Consider the following 22565-nt stretch of genomic DNA (forward strand, 5'->3'; position numbering starts at 1 on the left):
ATGAAAGACGACTTAAGAGAGCTGACTTGGTAAAGTGTTTCAGTTACCTGTCCAACGGCCTGTGGAGGAACAGGGGTGCTTTCAGGACATGGTGCCGCAGGACCAGGTTGAAACCTGTTTATGACAATTGGTGTCATCCCCATGTTGTTTTGAACCATGACTTTGTTGATGCCTTTCAGAGCGACCATCTTTGCTTTCATTATAGGGTCAGTGATGGCGTCAAAATCTGCAGACAAAAAAAAAGTGTGGTCAGCAAACTTGCCCATTACATAAGACACAAATTCCTCTATGCATATCACTGACATTTATACTGTTTACGACTCATATCGATGTGAAAGTGAATAACTCGTTTGAACTGGCATAAAGCATTTAGCCTAAACAAAAAATGTCTAGTTACCAATGTTGGGGAAAAAAGAGTCACTAGAGGAGCGTTGTCTGATCATGGCCTGCATCTGCCTCTGCTGCTGCTGCTCCTGCCTCTCCTGGTCCAGCAGGTCCTGTAGGAGGAGGGGCTGCTCCTCCAGCAGCAGGGGTCTGTGCCCCCCTGGCCCCGCCTGGCCCAATGTCTGGGCCAACAGGGCCTGCTGAGCCGGGGTCAACCCACTCTGGTCCATCTCAAAGGTAGACATGGATGCTTCTCCTTCTTCTTCTCCCCTGTTAGTTGGATCCATGGTTTGAGATCCCATACTAAGTCCAGAGTTGTTCTGAGTGTCTTGGTTTGGCTGTGTCATAGAGTTACCACTGCCTTGATTGTCACAGGTGGAGTCCTCTGGTTGCTGCTTGATTAGTAAGCTAGAGAGTACTGGCGTGGAGGCAGAGAGCACTCCTGATTGCTTGTTAGTATTTCCGTCTGCTTGTTGCTCTGTCCTCTCATTGGACGTCTGAGACAGGTTGTCTTTGTCCTCCATTTTGATCTTATACTCGAAAGGCAGGGAGGAGGCGGAGCTCTGGCGGCAGTTCACTTCCTGTTTCACATCAGCTGTCTTCTTGGCCATTCCCTCTGACTTCCCCATTCCAGACGTCAAATTGGAGAAGGAAGATGCAGCACCGCCACAGCTAGAACTCCTCTTCTCAGACAAGGCCTTCTGGAAGTCACAGGCGTCGCTGTGGTCTTCCATGGGGTCATTAAGGTCCAGTTCTTCATTGAACAAGTCCTTCTTGACATCGTCCAGGTCGGGGTCCGTGTACGCAATGATGTCGAACTTCCCCGACGTCAGGAAGTCGTCCAGGTGTAGGTCATTGGTCTCTAGGTCTAGGTCTTTGCCGTCTTCTTCCGGATCCAGATTTAGGTTGTCCAGATCGGCATCGACTAGGTCTTTCACCTCAACATCTTCCAGGTCTTTGACGGCCGATTCGTCTGTGTCCAGTTTGTCGTCCACTCCGTCATTGTTGTTAGTCATGGAGACTCCTCGCTGACCATCACTCTTCCCAGCAGAAGGCCCAGGTATCATCATGGAAGCTGACATACCCTGGGTCTCGTTCGAAGCAGGCTGGCTCATGGACCTCATTAGCTGGGCTTGCCTTGGCATGGCTCCCCCTTGCATCTGGGCCTGCTGATGCTGGTGGAGGTTCTCAATGTTGGAGGACAGCTGGCCTTGGCTCATCTGCTGGTCCCCCATTGACTCCATCATCATCCTGGGGCCTTGGTTTGGAGGCAACCGGAATTCAAGCCCTCCCATGAAACCAGGAGGCCTCTGGGGCTGGAGGTCGGGATCCATGTTGTTCCCTTGCATGCCAGAGGACCCGAAAGGGAGACGAAGCCTGCTGTCAGGGGCTCTGTGTCTCAGCTCAATGAAAGGCTGGCCCATAATGTTGTGCTGTTGCATTGGCACACCACTAGGAGGGAAATGCTGGGGGAGCCCCATAGGGTTGCCCCCCATGGACTTGGCCATATCTACAGACATGGAGCGTCTCATCCCCGGGTGGATGTCCTGCATGGGGTGAGGGCCTCTGGGGAAGAACTCCTGACTACCATGAGGTCCCGGTCCACCAGGTGGAAATGCAAACCTGAGCAATCGAAAGAAAAAATACATTTCAACACATATTCCAGTGCCGAGTTACCTCCGAAACATTCAATCTAGAATGACTTTGTTTTTTCGTAGACTAGAAATTCATGAGTCATACAAAAAAATAAGGTCTTATTTATTAAGTCTGTAAGGACAGTAATATCAGTTACAAACCTTGGCCCCGGATGTCTGATATTAGGATCACCCGAGTATTGTCCTATGGGGAACTGACCCTCATTAGGGAAAGGGCCTCGCTGATCCCCTGGGAAGGGTCCAGATCCAGGGAACCTCATTGGTCCGCTCATGGGGCCCGGCCCAGGGTAAGGTGGAGGGGGCCGGCTGAACATCTCGCCCTGTTGTCCGTGTCCCTCGTGCGGCCAGGGTCGAGGTGTCCCAGGACCAGGGGCCATGATACCAGCGTTCTCCTGGCGGATGGCACTCCTCTGCTGCTGCTGCTTCAGGATCAGCTCTCGGATGCGTTGACGCTAAATAAAACAACACGAACTGTCAGACCTCCAACTAGATAATTCATGTTTCATGCCAGAACTCTACTGAATATTTGATTGAAAAAAAAAAGTGATAGAAATGTATTAGCTATTAATCACCGTGGCTTCAAGCTTGCAAGGGATACAAATGTTAATTTAAGTGAATACTGAAACGGGTGAAATTTATCTGGAAGATAATACTTTAAATGAAGATAAGAGCAGTTTAAATAGCGTCAGTCCTACCTGTTTGAGTCTCTCCTCACTGTCGGCCAGAGAAACACTCTGAACCTCAGAGGGGGTTCCAGGCATCTGGGAGGGGTTTTGCAGCTGTCCTCCAGGGTCCTGGCCTTGCTGCTCCTTCATATCTGGTCTGTCTGCTGGCTGTGGACGTGGGGTCATGGGCGCCTGCTCGTAAGGATCATGGATAGGCGTCTGGTTGGGCCGTCTGGACGGCGATGGAGAAAATCCCTCATCGGCTATCCCACCGTGATGCTTTGGTGTCTGTGACCCAGGGTGTGGAAAGGGAGCATCTTGGAGCCTAACGTTTTGAGGAGGGGAGAAGGGATCCTGGTTCCCCATGGGACCAGGCCTCTGCCCCTGCAGTCTACTCAGCCTGTCAGACCCCATCCCTGGCTGCGGGGTGCTTGAAGTCTGGGCGTACGGGTCATTCAGCATAGGCCTGGGGGTCTGGGAGAACATGTCACCACTCAAAGGCCTGGGTGTTCCAGGTTGACTAGCGTAGGGATCCATGGGGGCTAGTCTCTGGTTGCCTGGGGACTTTGAGAACCTGGGGGGCCGAGGGGTACCAGGTTGCTGTGTGTAGGGATCCATGGAGTGCCCGGGGGACATCCTCTGACCGGGGGGCTGGGGGTGTGGGTGAGGGTGGTGGAAATGGTTCATACCAGGGCGAGGGGTGTTGGGCTGCTGGGAATAAGGGTCAGAGGATTGACTGTAGTTGTCGTTTGGACGAGGAGTGCCTGGAGGTCGAGCATAGCCGGACTCAAAGAATGGTCTGTTTCCAGGAAGTTGGCTGATAAGGTCATTCATAGGTCTAGGGGTACCTGGCATCTGAGCATAGGGGTCTGATGAGGGTCCTGGGGGTTGGGCAAAGGGGTCATATGTGAAGTGGTCGGGCCTTGGAGTAGAGGGAGCATGGGCGTAAGGGTTTCGGTTGGGTAACTGTGCCATTGGGCTGGGCTGGGGGAAGGGGTGGCCCTGGGTATGGTGCTGGGCCATCCTCGGTGGACTGGTGAAGCTATCATGAGGTCGAGGGGTCAGAGGGGCCTGAGCGTAGGGGTCTCCCTGCTGAGAGAACCGGTCTGGGGGATGAGGCATTGGTCTGTTGAAGGGGTCCTGGGCCTGGGGTGGAGGCATGGGGGTCTTGAACAAAGACTGAGGGACTGAGCCCTGCTCGTTGCTCCCCGGGATGGGAGCTAACAGAGGTCTGGAGTAAGGGTCTGACAGGATCATCCTGTTTTGAGCCATCCGTTGGTAGGCCTCTTGGCGGATCATGGGTCTAGAGTAAGGGTCTCCACGCACTGGAGAGCCTATCAGGGGCCTTCCCTGAGGACCCTGGTTGACTCTGGGTGGGCACATAGGCTTTAGGAAGGGGTCAATGTCCCCAGAAACAGGCCTGGGGGTGTCAGGGGGCTTGGCATAGGGATCCATCTCCCTACTCATAGACGTGGGGGAGCCGAAAGCCTCATGAGCCGGAGACGTGAGCCTCCCTCTGTCCTGTTGCTCCATCAAAGAGGTGGGAGACTTGCCAGACTCCATGGACATCCTGCGACACGCGCTGGGCCCCAGAGTTGGAGGTCTGGGGGTCCCTACCATCTTGGCATAGGGGTCCCAGGGAGAGGAGGGTCTGGAGCTGGATGAGCCAGGGGAGAACACCTGGGGCGACTGGGGCTGAGAGGACCCCCCTGAAGGAGGAGGAGGAGGGGGCCGCAGGAACACATCTTCAGGGGGCCCCGAGGTGGGCGTCACTGGGAGTTGACGTTGGATGAAGCCCTCTTTCCCCCCGGTGCTGTGCTGCATGGGGGACATGCTGCCGTTGCTGCCGTGCTGGGAGGAAGGACTCTGGTTGCCGCTGTTGTTACCGTCTCCCTCCGACTGGCTGCCTGACTGCTGTTGCTGCTGCTGCAGCTGCTCATTCTTCACCTGCTCCAGCTTCTGGGTGGCTTCGATCTTGGCTTGCTGCCTGCTTTTCTGTCTCATTTGCTGTTGTAGGAACAGGACGAAAGGGCAAAACATGTTTTAGTCTTTCAAATAGTAACCTGAACAAGCAATGCATGTTTGCTTAGCACCCTAAATCCCAAAAGACCAACAAGGAGACTATTTAACTACTGTGTTTGGTTTTTTTTTTATGGGGGAGAAGACTTCCTAAACTGCATCTGAACTGGTTGCTTCTCACACACACTAGCATACTAACCTGCCTGCACACACTATTACCTCACCTCTCTGAATACAACCTTACCTGTCTAAACTTCCACTCTTGCTCATGCTCTGACTCTTTGGGTTTCAAAGGGTCCTTAAAGAGCAAGTCTGTGTCTAGCGGTATGTTGGGGTCAAACACCTCGTCGGGAGGCTGCAGTGAGGCCGGGGGCAGCTGGGACAGCGGCATCTGCTGCGACTGCTGCCTCTTCAGACTCTCGTTGGACATCTGAACCTTGTTGATGCGCAGAGCAGCCCTGTTGTCCCTCGCTTTTTGCTGCAGAGCAAAATCAGTCGCAGACACACACGCGTGCAGACACAAACAGAATAAATAATTTCAGTTGGTGCCATGGAAACCGTAGGAGACTAGTTTGTTTTATTCAGTAGATTTTTTTTATCAAGTGCATGTCCTTAAAACATGGCTTCTGCCAGATAAAATGACTTCTCCTGAACGTAATTACAGGTTCTGTGTGAGGTTAACGCTGAGAACTGTGGTTCTTCTGTTAATAGGGTCATCTGTGAACGGCTGGATTTGAAATAGCACTGGCATTTTCAAAAAATGATTTAATACTTTTAGTCTGACTCATAAAAAAATACCAGATCAGACTAAATTATTTGGGATTCTCACATTTCCAATGGATGTCTACTGGGGACAATGTAATCTAAGCAGAATTAAAGGCATCTTACCACATACGGGGCCCTGTCTTGCGAACTTGCTTTCCTCCACAGCTTTGCAATCTGTTTGACTCTTGTAGACCAGTCTAAAGTGACAATATTCTTTTAAATATTAGACCAAAAACATGCTTGCAGCTCAAGAAGGACATCTGATATCACCTTCAATTCTCATACCATCTTCAATTGTAAATTAAGTCATGGTAATGGCTGGATATGCACAAAGATGTGACTGTGACACACACACACACACCTGGGAACTCATCCTTGAGGCTGGGGAAGTTAACATTGGTGTAGAGGACAGGGGCCACAGTGGCTAGTTCCCCCAGAGTCTCCTCCTTCTCCCACTTCAGTGTGCTCCTCTGGGCATTGGACATGGCCTCCGCCTCGCCCCCCTCAGCACCAGGAAGAGGGGTGGGGCCTGGTCCACTGTGGACAGGGCCAGGAGCCCCCTGCCACGAACCCACTGCCTCTCTGGCCATCTGATTAAACTTCCTGTCCCTATAGGAAGGACACAAGAATATGAATTTGAGAAATATACAGGACCAGTCAAAAGTTTGGACACACCAAATCATTCAAGGGTTTTTCTTTATATTGTAGAATAATTGTGAAGACATCACAACTATTAAATAGTACATATGGAATCATGTAAGTAACCAAAACAGTGTTCCACTAAATATATTTGAGATTCTTCAAAGTAGGCACCCTTTGCCTAGAAGATAGCTTTGCACACTCTTGGCGTTCTCTCAACTAGTTTCATGAGGTAGCCACCCGGAATGAATTTCAATTAACAGGTGTACCTTGTTAAAAGTGAATTTGTGGAATATCTTTCTTCTTAATGCGTTTGAGGGGGTATACAGAAGATAGCCCTATTTGGTAAAAGTCCATATTATGGCAAGAACAGCTCAAATAAGCAAAGAGAAACGACAGTCCATAATAACTAAGACATGAAGGTCAGTCAATGCGGAAAATTTCAAGAACTTTGAAACCCCAAATAAATGCTTCACAGAGTTCAAGTAACAGACACATCTCAACATCAACTGTTCAGAGGAGACTGCATGAATCAGACCATCATGGTCGATTGCTGCAAAGAAACCACTACTAAAGGACACCAATAAGAAGAAGAGACTTGCTTGGGCCAAGAAACACAAGCAATGGACATTAGCAATGGAAATCTGTCCTTTGGTCTGATGAGCCCAAATTTGCGATTTTTGATTCCATCCAGCGTGTCGTGGTGTGGATGAACGGATAGTCTCTGCATGTGTGGTTCCCAACGTAAAGCATGGAGGAACTGAAACGGTCTGTGATTTATTTAGAATTCAAGGCACACTAAACCAGCATGGCTACCACAGCATTCTGCAGCGATATGCCATCCCATCAGGTTGGTGCTTGTTGGGACTATCATTTGTTTTTCAACAGGACAATTACCCAAAACACACCTCCAGGCTGTGTGAGGGCTATTTGACCAATAAGGAGAGTGATGGAGTGCTCCATCAGATGACCTGGCCTCCACAATCACCCGACCTCAACCCAATTGAGATGGTTTGTGATGAGTTGGACCGCAGAGTGAAGGAATGCCAAGAGTGTGCATACAGTAGCTGTCATCGGGGCAATGGGTGAAGAATATAAAATCTATTTTTGATTTGTTTAACACTTTTTTGTTTACTACATGGGTCCATATGTGTTATTTCATGGTTTTGATGTCTTCACTATTATTCTACAATGTAAAAAATAGTACAAATAATGAAAAACCCTTGAATGAGTAGGTGTGTCCACACTTTGACTGGTACTGTACAAAAAAACATGTAGTTATCATTTTCATTGTTTGGTAGAGCACACGCTTCCTCCAGTAACTGAGTCACTAGCAATGCTTGCAATTTGAGGTGTTTGAATCGTGTAGTTATGCTACATACTGTGTACTTACTATGACTGAGATATGTGGTTGCCCCACCTATCTATCTATCTTAAGATGAATGCACTAACTGTAAGTTGCTCTGGATAAGAGCGTCTGCTAAATGACTAAAATGTAAATGTTAGGCAGATACCTTCAAATACTAATCCGGCATGTATGACATTGCATTCATTACAGTTTGTCAGATCATTATGTGGATAGAGAGAGTGCTTTCCAGGGCAAGGTAAGTTTAGCAGTTAGCACCTTGGATTGTCAGTGAAAGACATGCGGTGGAGGGGGGAGAAGTTATCTGGGATACATGATTCTGCTCCGGGATGGGTCGGATTCAGAGGGAATCGTTGGTTAGGTCCCATCAGCCCGTTTATCATTGGCATCCGTGGAAACGTGGCATTCCCTGTGTGGAAAAACAAATTATTATATCTTTGCATTACTTTGGGCAAACCATGCTCACGTGACAAGCAACCTCACCTGAGACCTGAATACTTGCATTGGCTGCCAGAGCTAATGCCTAGGCTTTATCTCAGTGGGCTGTTTTGTGGTACACTGAAGACCCAGCTGGTCACATAGGTCTGATAAAATATTCAGATAAGAGCGAAAGACTGCCAGTAACTGCCACAGGATCAATATAGGTATCATACCTGCATGTGGGTGTGTCAGGCTGGCTCCAGGTGGGCCGTGGGGGTGAGGCAGCTGTGGTGGATGGCTGGGGCTCAGGACGGCAGTGAACAGGTCCTCCACGTCCTTCCCCTCCAGCTCTATGGGGGGCACCAACAGAGACAACACAGTTAAAATGGATAGAGACAGATAATACTAACGTTCGGTTATGTTTAACCCTGGTTCTCTGAAGGAGAGGAACGGACAGAGTGATTACAAAAATAGTGGTTACTAATAACCAACCTGGTATTTTGTAGAGTTTGCTGAGAATCGATTCTAAAACCAGAAGAAAATTAGATTATTTACCTCAGTAAATGGATACTCAGTGATCAGAGCTATACCAAGAAGTGAAGTGTCTATGTGGGTTCTGAAAAACAGATGTCAGCACAAGACCTGGTGTTGACCACCAGGCCCCTTACTGACCGTCAGCCATCTCCAGACCGTCAGCCATCTCCAGCTCTGGACTGAGGATCCCGTCCAGATGTTCATCTGGGAGCGTACGGAGTGGCCTCCGGCCGGACTGAGACTGCGCTGGGGAGCTGTCTGTCAGGGGTCCAATGTCCAGACCAGCTGAGGAAACACACACATATGTACACACACAGACACATACAAAACACACATTGAATAACACACGTGTTAGCAAAGATACACACTAACAACTATGCAAGGTAGATGGACTTCAAAGAATACTGCAATCAATCTGTGATTCTGTGTTTATTCTCCATATAATGTAGATTAAAACATGTATCCTTCAGCAATTTTAATTAGAACTTTGTCCAGCTGATAAACATTGAATCTCATTTGAATAAAATAAGGGGAATATCTGCATTGTGTGGAAATTAAATTAAGATGATAACGGTGCTAGCTTAGCAGGATTACTCATGAAGGCTATCCCTCTCAAAACACATTACAACCATCCATCCATCTATCAATCAACATCAGGACGACTGCTGCAAACTAATCAAATAAATACTGAGGGAATCTTAAGTATTTACTGAGAAAGAACAAAGGAAGCATATTGGCCTCAGTGGAGTTGCTAAGCCATTCTCCACCAATCACAGAGCAGGGACGAGAGAGACTGAGACCTTCGGTGTCATCACTATATTGAAGGCCACTCACCAAGGCCTCTCATTCTCTCTAAATCGTTTGCCTCTAAATTGTTCATTTTCTGAGTTTGAATAGAGAGCCAGTCCTTGACCGATTGTTTCAGTGAGAATCTGAATCACTCTCACGTTTCTAAAGTCAGTTTGCCTTGAATGTCGCAAACTGAACCAAAAACCAAACAAAGGATGGGGACACCTTTTATATGTGAGAGGCTATTGTTGACATGAGAGCATGCATGTAAAGATGAGCCCAAAGAAGCACTCTCACACCCCAATGTGCGGACGCATACACTCACACACACACGTCCCAACTTCCTAGAATCGAGCGATGAAGTCAGCCTAATTAAAAAGCTTGCCACAGAAACGGTAAATGAATGCGAATGTACTATTGCTACTAATGCCATGGAGCCCTTACCAAAAGGAGGAGGTGAGGTGTCAACCTGGAAATGGAAAAAATCAAGACCTACAGAAACAGAACCCAAGATGAGTGAATAAAACAGAGTGGAGACAGAGCAAGGAAACCAAACTGAAACCAAACAAAAACGCACAAAACACACCTAAAACAACGTCAAATAAAGATCAAACAAACCACAAGATGTCCAAAATGATTACGAAAAGTATGTGACAAGAGAAAGTGACATTTTGAAAAGACAGACAGCAAGACATCTCAGGCTAGCAGTAAACTCCTCCCACGATGACAGCCTCAGAGATCAGTGACATACCAGAGTCACCTGTCTGTTTCCCCAGCATTCCCAGGAGATCTGCATCCGTATTGAGAACCTCCGACAGATCCACTAGAGGTTCTTCAGAGGGCTCTGTGGATGAGAAGACAGACAGTCAGGAACCTCAGCATGGATCAATGGAAAAGAGTGCGTGTGTGTGTGAGCGTGCGAGCATGTGTGTGTGTGTGTGTGTGAGTGTCTGTGTCTCTATGTGTATCTGTGTAGTACATACGAGGTCCTGGTGGTCTGGTGGGTCTGGACGTGCCCGAGGTCACACTGAGGAGGGGGTACGAGGAGGGGTCCAGGAAGCTGGTGGTGGGTTGCTTCCTGTCCCTCTGGGGCCCGGCTCCGGCCCTTGCTTGGCCCTCCTCCATTAGGCCAGACTCCACCGCCTGTTGCCTGCTCTGCTTGCTCTTATCCAGCAGGTCCTTACCGAAGAACGCCTCCTAGACAACAAAGCATGGGTCAATTCTCCATAGACACACCATACTTCAAGATAACTGACAACCTTTGATATCTCCCACCTTTTATCAAGAGGCATCAAGAGGCACCCACCTTTTATCAAGAGGCACAGAAACATGATCCAAATCCTGTTTGTATTTCTTCTTTTTTTATATGCTATGCAGAACAAAGTTGACAAGGAGACGCATTGAGGCAAACACTTTTGCTGCTTTTGCCAATAGTCGTGTCAGTGGACTCTCTCTCTCTCTACCAGTGTAGATGGATCCACGTAGCTATCTCCCCATCAGCAATGTCTTATCTCTCCAGCGGATGGACACATGACTGCTGAGCCAAACCACTGTGCTGGGACATTAAAAGCCTAGTTAACCATTTAAATCATTTTGGGTGTCGGGGCCCTTTAGGTTTTACTTGGTCTCTGGGCCTGGCCCTCCTGCTGTGGAGTACAGACCAGCAGTGACAGATGCCCATGGCTTAATGCACCTCCTCACATCTCATCTGTTTTGGGCCAACACAAGGTGACATAGAGCTCAGGGTTTGAGACGAGAGAGGAAGGGAGGGAGAGAGATAAATAGAGAGTGAGGGAGAGAGATAAATAGAGAGAGAGAGAGATAAATAGAGAGAGAGAGAGATAAATAGAGAGAGAGAGAGAAGAGAGAGAGAGAGAGGAACTCACGGCGTCCCCAACAGCTTCCCTCCCCAACCACCTTCCCTCCCCAACCACCTTCCCTCCCCAACCACCCCCACTCCCCAAACCACCCCCACTCCCCAACCACCCCCACTCCCCAACCACCCCCACTCCCCAAACCACCCCCACTCCCCAACCACCCCCACTCCCAAACAAATGGCACTAACCTTTCCTACTAGCACTGACTTTGCCGATGAATACTTGAGGGAAAATGTTCTTGATACGTTTGTGATATGTTGTCTCACCTAGCTATCTTAAGACGAATGCACTAATTGTAAGTCGCTTGGAATAAGACTGCTAAATAACAAAACATTTATGTAAACGTAATGCATCGATTCCCAACCCAAACCGAGGTCATTTGGAGAGGAAGAGTAGTAGAGGATGTAAAGCTACCCACTCAGGGTAACGCCTGTAGGCATTCTCTCCTACTTTAAGAAAGCACAAAGACGGGGCTGCCGTCCCCAATGGTCCATCTTTAAGTTGTTGCCAGGCAGTATGCCGAGTATTATCTGTATTCTCAGGCCTCCCATTGGGTGAGATAACTACTTTTTATGTAAATGCAACATGACGTTCCATGCTGTCAGGGTGCTACTGCATCTATGAATGGTTGCCTCGATTTTTAAATACAGAAAATGGTTGCCATTTGTATTGGCAGCTTATTCAGACAATTATTTATCTGCATATGGAGGATCCTAAGATGTTTTTTGCAGCAAGACAACCTCTACTCCAAACACTTTGCCTACCAAATTGCTGTGTTGCCTGATTGTAACGTTATAATTATGAAAGGAAATCATGGCTGCACATATTCCCTCAGTTCTAAAAACAACAAGACATCTTCCAAATCACATAAACCCTGAGACAAATGTCGGAGTCATAATGTAGATGTGGGACTGACCTGCAGGTAGGTGGGAAAGGCCTCCTCTAGCTTGGTTTTCTTCTTCCTATAGCGTTTCTTAATCTTCTCTGGGGCCTCCAACCCAGGGGGAGTCTGTTCCAAAGGGGTGTCAGGCAGCACCTCTCCCCAGCCTGCAGTAGGGGCAGAACATTTGGATCAGAATCTTGTCCTTAAAAATATAGAATCTGTTTATTAGGTTTATGTATTCTACAAGAAAACTAAAATCATGAGCACCAATGATTAAAACAGGAGTCATTTTTCTATTTGTACAACAGAGGTAGAAATAGGATATTCAGGCAAAAGCAGTTGAAGATGCATTGGACTTGGGTAGATGAGTTGTACGAAAACTGACCCTCCTCCTTCCCTGTGGGGGGTTCAGAAACAGAGCCAGAGGAATCCTTCCTGCTCAGGGATCGTTTGGCCTTGCCTGGGCCCTGACCTGGACGGCTCCGCTGGCGCACCATGAAGCCACCGATGCCTGAGAAAAAGATGTTCAACAATGAACCAACACAACTAACAATCACTCCATATTCTCCAACTGTTCAGTGAAAAGCTTATAAACAAATTGGGGGAGATAAGATTGCTGGTTCTGAGCAAGTAAAATATCCAAATTGTCATAGGGAACTTTTATTAGAATGCTACTGATCTCGGTTCAATTTGGAAATTGGTGTTGGGAGGAAAACGAACATGTAGGTCTTCTTCTTGGTGGTTTAATAAAGCACGGATCAATGCTTTTCACTAGATAAGGAAACATCTTTAATCCAGACTACAGAAAACACCATTTATAACCCCTGGAATGAGCCCTCTTTCTTTCTTTGCTTCCAAGGCCTTGTCTTGTCATCCCTGAGCTTGGCTAGCTGTGCGGCACGTACTGCACCATTTCACGCTCCAGAGGAGCTGTCTCCTCCAATCAGGTGCCCTACCCGGCCGGTACGGCTTCCTCTTCCTCTTCTTGCTGTCGTCGGCCCCCTTGGACTTGTCTTCTGCTGGTTCTCGCTCCGGGCTCGAGTCAGACTTCCCCTCGCAGTCCAGAGAGAGGTCCGTCTCTGCGAGTGAGTGAATGAGTGAGAGGTGATGAGCAGACAGACAAGGGGAAGTACCCAGCAGTCTGCAGACTGGACAAACAGACCCCCTCCTGCCCCCAAGCAACAGCACCCAGGGTCAATTCAATTTCAACTCCAGTCATCTTCAAGAGATTAACCTAATTGAACTTCTGGAATTTTCCATTTGGGGAATTTACCTTATAATTAAGTGCACCCCCAACTCTAACCCACCACCTATTCGTCTGCTGTCAAGAGTCATGTGAATTTGAGAATGTGAAGGACTACTGCCATTTCAGAGGAAAGGTGCTTCTTAATCCAGGACTAGTGTTAATGTGTGTACAGGAAACTGGTCCATAGTGTTTTCTGACAAGCTTGTTGTATTTAAAGTCAGGCCCCTCTGGTTACATTCTCAAGACAATCAATGACAATGCCTAAACTGCATATGTTTTGTAAAAGGGGCCTTATTTATTGTTTTGTTTTTTCTGTATACTGAGCTGGGGGTAAGATCCATTCAACTATTGTGAAAAAAAATCTATAAAGTCAGGCACCTCTGTGGTCCTCCATGTCCTCGTCCCGGGAGTGTTCTGACAGCAGGTCCAGGGGGGCCTGCAGCACTGCCACACTATTCTGGTTGATGATCTTCAGCTTCAGCTTGGGCTTGGGTTTCCTACGCCGCGACGCAGGGGCCGACAGGCTCTGGAGCTGACACCGGCCCGACTCCGTCAGACACACACCGTCCTGAGTGTACGTCCTCGCCAAGTCTGAAAGGCACAAGCACACACACACACCCACAACACGGTTATGGTAATGTATGATGGCCCTAGATGAACTGGAATGAATGAATGTACTGGATTGTCCAAGTTGATTGAAAGTTGTTTTCAAGATATGTAGCCTTTGCATCATATGATGCTGTGTTTGCATCATACAGGGATGATTTCTGTATATTGAATGTTACAGATCTTGAAAACTTGATTGCTGACAAGCAAAATATGTTGGGTCTATGTCAACCATGCACTTTTTGGGTGGTGTTTTCCTTTAAGTTGAAGAGTTAAAAAGCCACTCTGTGATGAAGATTTCTCTCAATCGACAAGAAATATCTAGAAGAAATATCTAGAAACACAAAAGTATGTTCTTCTTACCCATTTCTTTAGCCTTTGTGACAACTTGCGTCATAGCTGCCGGCTCAATGGAGTCTCTGGCCTTGGACACTAGTGCTGTTGATGCAGTGAAGAGGGACACAAAAGCCAATGATTAATTGGCTGCAGCCTGCAAGGCTCAGATAGTGTAGCAAGGTTTCAGAAGGCTATACTGTAGCTAGAAGTCCTTACCCTTGGAGGTCTTGTGGACACGGCACATGGTGCAGTCAAAGCTGCTGTCTGCTGCTTTCTCCACATCCTCTTCTGAATGGAGACCCTGGCAGGAACCATGGATCCATCTATGGGAGAGGAAGAAGAGGGAGAAGAGGTTGGGGTTACGACAGAGGGACAACGGGGTTGGGGTTAAGGGTACCATAAAGGGGCAGGAGGAGAAGGGGGTTGGGGTTAATGGTACCATAAAGGGGCAGGAGGAGAAGGGGGTTGATATTAAGGGTACCATAAAGGGGCAAGGTAAGAAGGGGGTTGGGGTTAAGGGTACTATAAAGGGGCAGGAGGAGAAGGGGGTTAAGGGTACCATTAAGGGTACCATAAAGAGGCAGGAAGAGAAGGGGGTTGGGGTTAATGGTACCATAAAGGGGCAGGAGAAGAAGGGGTTTAAGGGTACTATAAAGTGGCAGGAGGAGAAGAGGGTTGGGGTTAAGGGTACCATAAAGGGGCAGGAGGAGAAGGGGTTAAGGGTACCATGAAGGGGCATGAAGAGAAGGGGGTTAAGACTACCATAAAGTGGCAGGAGGAGAAGGGGGTTAAGGGAACCATAAACGGGCAGGGGAGGAAGGGGGTTGGGGTTAAGGGTACCATAAAGGGCAGGAGGAGAAGGGGGTTAAAGGTACCATAAAGGGGCAGGGAAGGAAGGGGGTTGGGGTTAAGGGTAACATAAAGGGGCAGGAGGAGAAGGGGGTTAAGGGAACCATAAAGGGGCAGGAGGAGAAGGAGGTAAAGGGAACCATAAAGAAGAAGGAGGAGAAGGGGGTTAAGGGTACCATGAAGGGGCAGGAGGAGAAGGGTGTTAAGGGTATCATAAAGGGGCAGGGGTAGAAGGGGGTTGGGTTTAAGGGTACCATAAATGGGCAGGGGCGGAAGGGGGTTGATATTAAGGGTACCATAAAGGGGCAGGGAAGGAAGGGGGTGGGGGTTAAGGGAACCATAAAGGTGCAGGAGGAGAAGGGGGTTAAAGGTACCATAAAGGGGCAGGAGGAGAAGGGGGTTAAAGGTACCATAAAGGGGCAGGGGACGAAGGGGGTTGGGGGTTAGGGTACCATAAAGGGGCAGGAAGAGAGGGGGTTGGGGTTAAGGGTACCATAAAGGGGCAGGAGGAGAAGGGGGTTAAGGGTACTATAAAGGGGCAGGAGGAGAAGGGGGTTAAGGGAACCATAAACGGGCAGGGGAGGGAGGGGGTTGGTGTTAAGGGTACCATAAAGGGGCAGGAGGAGAAGGGGGTTGATATTAAGGGCAGGAGGAGAAAGGGGTTAAGGGAACCATAAAGGGGTAGGGGGAGAAGGGGGTTAAGGGTACCATAAAGGGGCAGGAGGAGAAGGGGGTTAAGGGTTCCATAAAGGGGCAGGGGTGGAAGGGGGTTGGGGTTAAGGGTACCATAAAGGGGCAGGAGGAGAAGAGGGTTAAGGGTACCATAAAGGGGCAGGGGAGGAAGGGGGTTGGGTTTAAGGGTACCATAAAGGGGCAGGGGAGGAAGAGGGTTGATATTAAGGGTACCATAAAGGGGCAGGGTAAGAAGGGGGTTGGGGTTAAGGGTACCATGAAGGGGCAGGAGGAGATGGGGGTTAAGGGTACCATACAGGGGCAGGGGACGAAGGGGGTTGGGGTTAAGGGTACCATAAAGGTGCAGGAGGAGAAGGGGGTTGGGGTTAAGGGTACCATAAAGGGGCAGGGGAGGAAGGGGGTTGGGGTTAAGGGTACCATAAAGGGGCAGGAGGAGTAGGGGGTTAAGGGTACCATAAATGGGCAGGAGGAGATGGGGGTTAAGGGTTCCATAAAGGGGCAGGGGTGGAAGGGGGTTGGGGTTAAGGGTACCATAAAGGGGCAGGAGGAGAAGGGGGTTAAGGGTACCATAAAGGGGCAGGGGAGGAAGGGGGGTGGGGTTAAGGCGACCATAAAGAAGCAGGAGGAGAAGGGGGTTAAGGGTACCATGAAGGGGCAGGGGCCGAATGGGGTTGGGGTTAAGGGTACCATAAAGGGGCCAGGCCGAGAAGGGGGTTGGGATTAATGGTACCATAAAGGGGCATGAAGAGAAGGGGGTTAAGACTACCATAAAGTGGCAGGAGGAGAAGGGGGTTAAGGGTACCATGAAGGGGCAGGAGGAGAAGGGGGTTAAGGGTACCATAAAGGGGCAGGGGAGGAAGGGGTTGGGGTTAAGGGTACCATAAAGGGGCAGGAGGAGAAGGGGGTTAAGGGAACCATAAAGGGGCAGGAGGAGAAGGAGGTAAAGGGAACCATAAAGAAGAAGGAGGAGAAGGGGGTTAAGGATACCATGAAAGGGCAGGAGGAGAAGAGGGTTAAGGGTACCATAAAGGGGCAGGGGAGGAAGGGGGTTGGGTTTAAGGGTACCATAAAGGGGCAGGGGAGGAAGAGGGTTGATATTAAGGGTACCATAAAGGGGCAGGGTAAGAAGGGGGTTGGGGTTAAGGGTACTATAAAGGGGCAGGAGGAGAAGGGGGTTAAGGGAACCATAAAGGGGCAGGAGGAGAAGGGGGTTAAGGGTACCATAAAGAGGCAGGGGAGGAAGGGGGGTGGGGTTAAGGGTACCATAAAGGGGCAGGAGGAGAAGGGGGTTAAGGGTACCATAAAGGGGCAGGAGTAGAAGGGGGTTAAGGGAACCATAAAGGGGCCGGAGGAGAAGGGGGTTAAGGGAACCATAAAGGGGCAGGAGGAGAAGGGGGTTAAGGGTACCATAAAGAGGCAGGGGAGGAAGGGGGTGGGGTTAAGGGTACCATAAAGGGGCAGGAGGAGAAGGGGGTTAAGGGTACCATAAAGGGGCAGGAGTAGAAGGGGGTTAAGGGAACCATAAAGGGGCCGGAGGAGAAGGGGGTTAAGGGTACCATAAAGGGTTAGGGGCGTAAGGGGTTGGGTTTAAGGGTACCATATAGGGGCAGGAGGAGAAGGGGGTTAAGGGTACCATAAAGGGGCAGGGGAGGAAGGGGGGTGGGGTTCAGGGTACCATAAAGAAGCAGGAGGAGAAGGGGGTTAAGGGTACCATAAAGGGGCAGGAGGAGAAGGGGGTTAAGGGTACCATAAAGGGGCAGGAGGAGAAAGGGTTTAAGGGTACCATAAAGGGGCAGGAGGAGAAGGGGGTTAAGGGTACCATGAAGGGGCAGGAGGAGAAGGGGGTTAAGGGTACCATAAAGGGGCAGGGGAGGAAGGGGTTGGGGTTAAGGGTACCATAAAGGGGCAGGAGGAGAAGGGGGTTAAGGGTACCATGAAGGGGCAGGAGGAGAAGCGGGTTGGGGTTAAGAGTACCATAAAGGGGCAGGAGGAGAAGGGGGTTAAGGGTACTATAAAGGGGCAGGAGGAGAGGGGGTTAAGGGTACCATAAAGGGGCAGGAGGAGAAGGGGGTTAAGGGTACCATAAAGGGGCAGGGGACGAAGGGGGTTGGGGTTAAGGGAACCATAATGGGGCAGGGGAGGAAGGGGTTGGGGTTAAGGGTACCATAAAGGGGCAGGAGGAGAAGGGGGTTAAGGGTACCATAAAGGGGCAAGAGGAGAAGGGGGTTAAGGGTACTATAAAGGGGCAGGAGGGGAAGGGGGTTAAGGGAACCATAAAGGGGCAGGAGGAGAAGGGGGTTAAGGGTACCATAAAGAAGCAGGAGGAGAAGGGGGTTAAGGGTACCATAAAGGGGCAGGAGGAGAAGGGGGTTAAGGGAACCATAAAGAGGCAGGGGAGGAAGGGGTTGGGGTTAAGGGTGCCATAAAGGGGCAGGGCTAGAAGGGGGTTGGGTTGAAGGGTACCATAAAGGGGCTGTAAGTCTCTGATGTGACAGACTGCACTTCACATGAAATGGTGGTTAACATGTAAATAATATTATAATAATATAATAATAAAGACATTTGGCTGGTTGGGGAGGAGCAGGGGGCCCACCTGTCGCATTGGCGGCACTGCACCACAATCTCGCCCTCGCTGTAGTCCTGGAGACAGAAGGGGCACGTTGCCAGGCTGGCACAGGGGGCGCACTGGGTGTAATTATTCTGCCACTCACACCTCCGGCCTGGCGAGGTGGCACCACACTGGGTACAGGACACACACCTGCAGGAGGGCACAGGAGAGGGAGTGAGGACAGGTGTCAGTGAAGAGGTGAGTAGTACATTCAGGTGGTTGTACACTAAGTACAGGGCATTGAGAAATAACAACTCAATCATTCATGGAGGAAAAGGAAAGGTTTTTCTGTGTGAGGGGACGGCAAATAATCAAGTTTTGTTACTGGTACTTTGACTTTTCACTTACATCTACGAATATTGATGTTATACTATATAGAGAATAGGGGGCCATTTGGGACACAGCCATGTTATAATAATAGGAAGAGGTTGAGGGGGTGCACAGATGAGGCAGCAGGCAGCTTCACACCATTTGCACTTCCAGCTGTCCTTGGGAACGTTCTGCAGCGGAGGGTCCAGGCAGTAGGTGTGGTAGCTGATGTCACAGTCGTCACACAGCAGCAGACGGCCCGGGTCGGTGGCCTGGCCGCACGCTTCACACACCGTACACTCCAGACAGCGCCAGCCTTTATTCAACACCACCTTGGTGATCTGGGATGAGGAGAGGACAGGATCAGATGGGTTGTGTGAGGATATTGGCAAAAGTCCACATTGCGTGCGCTTGTCTCAGTAAAACAGTCCTATAGTAATGGACATTGATATATCGCTGTCCAGTTGAGCTACACTAAAGAGTGTTGTTTGCAGTAATTGGCAGCATTAAGATAGATGGATAGAAGCAACTTGAGCCAAACATCTGATTACAGAGTTAACATGGTCCGTTTAATCCAGTTGACACACACACTGAATCAATCATATCCAGGTTAAAATCTTGGCTACACAATTCAAAGGATTTTAAATCAGTAGACAATTAACCCTGAGCCCAATCATAACTGGAGTTCCCATGTTTCCTGTTCTTATGTAGTATCAATCTTCATGAAGACCTCAGAGTGGCTCTGCCACTGTAAGGGACGGGGGCCTTACCTTGATGCCAACACAGAATGGGTGGTAGCACTGCCCACACTGGGCACAGGCCAGGAGACGACCCTCAGCACCCAGACCAAAACTCCCACACACCACACACATGTCCTGAGAGGGAAACAAATGGAGTTTACATACAGTAATAGAGATTCAAAGTTCCACTGTACTAGGGTAAGAGGGAATAATTGAATAATTGTTAAAGGTACAGTGAATGTATAAATTGTGTACGAATACACATGCCCACCTGTTTCAATGTGAAACTGTCGTTGCTGGAGAATATGACCACAGTGTTGTGCATGGCATTCTCCTCTTCTTCCTTTACCTGGTATGGTGATTCCATGGAGGTCACCTGCATGTTATGAAGCATGATGCACACATTCACAGTCAGTATGGATTGAGGAGGATTGTGTCCCTGTATGAGAAAAATTATCCTCTGATTTCTTACCAATAATACAGGGGTATAGCCTACATCTCCATAGGGCTTAATTATAGGGCATGTCCTAACATGTGATTGTCTCACAGCACGTGAAGATGACAGCATCACAAGACAATGCCAAGATATCGCTATTGATTAGCATTAGACTGCGACACTAATGCTGTGTCAATACCCTTTGCTATTGAGTAACATGCCCACTGGGAGGATTGTGTTTTTATGTTGCAGTCTTTACAGCTAGAACATAATCTGGTGTGTTTACAATACACACCAGGGAACCTAGGACACTAATGGATAAGGGGTAAATAAAACAGTGCTTTGACTACTAATTCATTGTAATGGATTAGTGTCAACTAAAGTGATCAGGTTGGTTGGTGTTGGTGACATAGCCTACCCCCGGGTTGACTGTGGGACTGGCGCCGTTCTTCCCCCTCGCTCGGCCCCGCCCTCCTCTGCCAGACAGCCCCGCCCCTCTGGGTCGCCTCCTCCCAGGGAAGCCTGACCCTCGACCCTGCAGACAGAGAGAAACACACACACACACACACACCTTAGTGCTCCTTCTAAACTAACACACACACACACACACATACTCACACACAGCACACCGAGAGAAACGCACACAATTGCACAGGTCGCGCTCGGTCTCACACAGAAACACGCGCGTGCGTCCTGGCTTGCTAGACCTGAGCGATGAAGTCAGCTTAATTAAAAGGTCTGCCATAGAGAACCTCTCCTGCAGCCCACTGTGGAGCTGTGAGGCTGCTGGCATCTAGTGAGATAAGACTGTAAAACAGGAAGAACAGCTCGGTCTACTTCCACAGAGGTAATGACATTTCCCCTCCAGTGTTGTTTGCTTGGATGGTAGGTAGTAGAACGTTGCTAGTGCAAGCAAAGCCTACGCACAGATAAGAAATGGTTTGTTTTGCAAAAGTCCAAACCTAAAAAAATATTAGAATTGGAAGAAAAGAAGAGAAGAAAATGTATTCAACTAGGACTACTCTACATTCTAGAACCGTTCAGAGCATACATAGTCTGTCCAGTGGTGACAACACAAAACCCATTTCATCAAATAAGCCCTGTTGACGTTCTGATCTTTCTTAGGCCTCTCTCTCTGCTGCAACATTCTGCGAGGCAGCCTTTCGAACACAAAAGAGTCCAGGCTCTCTGTCCAGGCTGTCGACAGAGGGCCTCTAATGTTATTCTGGCCATTTGAGCTCCATTATGCTGTCAACACATTTCCGGTGCTGGTGGCTGGTTGGACCTAATCCCGACTGTCAAACTGTGGTCTACTTTCCATGAATCTCCCCCACCACCCAAACCTCTCCCACGATCCCCCATTTAGCTCCAGACCAGTCCCTCCCAGCCCCCCAGCCATCTGACGTCCTGATTGACACACAGTATGGTGCCATTTAACCTGCCCTGGACCCCTGCTAAGACCCAGCAATTACCACCTCACTTAGAGCTAGAGCTTGTGACGCTAATGTCACCATGGCGACATATTACAGTATCCACTTGGGCAGGCCCACACAGCCCACTTAATAAAATCCCCATCTCCACCCTGTCCCAAACTTACCCACAAATGTATGAATCAAACAAAACAACAAACAAACTAAGAAACAAACGCAGATTAAACCTTCTGCCTTGGGCTGCAAACGTAGGCCAAGCTATAGCACCATGCTTTGGGTTAACGTTACAGGTACAAAGCCTAGAAAGGGATTGTCTCTGGCAGATAAAAGTGAGGTATTCTGCCATTAAGGGGGAGTTGTATTAAGCTACTATAGGCTCACATCCACCATTCCCCAATTAGCCTCTCACTGTGAATTCACCACTCTTCTCCTCTGGTGAAGCATTGATAGGTGAATGATAGGTGAATGATGGATGATTAATGATGAAAGTTCATCATTAAGATAGTGACATCAATCATCACTCTGCCAGTGCACTTCACAAAGCCTAAGTGGTAAATAGGACGCTGCCGTGGCATGGCCCTGTGGTGGTTCTGGTGGTCTCCAGAGAGAGAGAGCCATGGTTCTTTACCACTCGGATGCTCCACCCGGGGCTACCGCAGCCGGAGGAGAGCTGCCTGGTATTTGAGACGTCCCACCCCTCTGGCTGGTCTGGGGACCAGGAGGGAGAGCTCACACTGCTATGGGGGCTCCCATGCCATGCGCCCTAAGGTAAAGGTAGGGGGGGTTGGGTTGGGGGTGAGAGAGTGGGAGAGGGAAGGAAGGAAGGAGGAGGGCGACAAAATGCAGCAACTTAAAAACCAAGCCAGCGATGGTGTAAACATAAGAGACAGTGATGTTAAAGATGCAGTGAGTTTAAAAATGGCTAGTGGCTGAAGAAGCTTGCTGGGACAATTCAACACACCCCAAGTAAAAGCAGAGTTAATGATTCTGTTCTGATTTGGGGTGTAAAACCAGGATGATATGATGCACATGATGCTTTATATATTGAAGCCATGCCTAGAGATCTCTCATGCATATAAGTTGAGGCATGTTTGGAGGTAGATATTCAGACAGCATTTACATGGGTTAAGCAGAATTGTGTTAGTCGGCACAGCAACCTTGAGTTCACACAGCACAGCAGCATTCGCCAAGGTAACGGCACCGTGTAACAGCAGCAGGAGGAGGAGGAAGAGACCTCAGCATCCTCTCGCCATGACAACTCCGTGTCACTGCCTCACTCATACCACTGGCTTTTTGACAAAACAACGCCTGGTTAC

The 22565-nt window shown here is 49.1% G+C and overlaps 1 protein-coding gene across 6 annotated transcripts in view; it reads right to left on the reverse strand.

Moving 5' to 3' along the window:
- LOC118402033 (histone-lysine N-methyltransferase 2C-like) overlaps positions 1-22565 on the reverse strand; it is a 131426-nt gene that overhangs the window by 26160 nt on the left and 82701 nt on the right. For 4 of the 6 annotated variants that reach the window (XM_052476891.1, XM_035799857.2, XM_052476892.1 and 1 more), the window contains exons 14-39: positions 21878-22012; positions 20238-20354; positions 19655-19759; positions 19414-19518; positions 18803-18984; positions 18320-18484; positions 14401-14507; positions 14212-14286; positions 13621-13833; positions 12953-13075; positions 12382-12507; positions 12030-12160; positions 10220-10433; positions 9988-10080; positions 9681-9728; positions 8586-8732; positions 8406-8438; positions 8147-8263; positions 7752-7902; positions 5850-6097; positions 5612-5685; positions 4968-5201; positions 2735-4711; positions 2181-2491; positions 398-2007; positions 48-226 (exon numbers count right to left, since the gene is read on the reverse strand). In XM_052476891.1, coding sequence (XP_052332851.1) covers positions 48-226; positions 398-2007; positions 2181-2491; positions 2735-4711; positions 4968-5201; positions 5612-5685; positions 5850-6097; positions 7752-7902; positions 8147-8263; positions 8406-8438; positions 8586-8732; positions 9681-9728; positions 9988-10080; positions 10220-10433; positions 12030-12160; positions 12382-12507; positions 12953-13075; positions 13621-13833; positions 14212-14286; positions 14401-14507; positions 18320-18484; positions 18803-18984; positions 19414-19518; positions 19655-19759; positions 20238-20354; positions 21878-22012 — 7020 coding nt within the window. The remainder of the gene's footprint in view (positions 1-47; positions 227-397; positions 2008-2180; positions 2492-2734; positions 4712-4967; positions 5202-5611; positions 5686-5849; positions 6098-7751; positions 7903-8146; positions 8264-8405; positions 8439-8585; positions 8733-9680; positions 9729-9987; positions 10081-10219; positions 10434-12029; positions 12161-12381; positions 12508-12952; positions 13076-13620; positions 13834-14211; positions 14287-14400; positions 14508-18319; positions 18485-18802; positions 18985-19413; positions 19519-19654; positions 19760-20237; positions 20355-21877; positions 22013-22565) is intronic. The other 2 variants (XM_052476893.1, XM_052476894.1) reach the window with 2 other exon arrangements.

This window comes from Oncorhynchus keta, chromosome 23 (assembly GCF_023373465.1).
Source record: "Oncorhynchus keta strain PuntledgeMale-10-30-2019 chromosome 23, Oket_V2, whole genome shotgun sequence".
Taxonomy (NCBI): domain Eukaryota; kingdom Metazoa; phylum Chordata; class Actinopteri; order Salmoniformes; family Salmonidae; genus Oncorhynchus; species Oncorhynchus keta.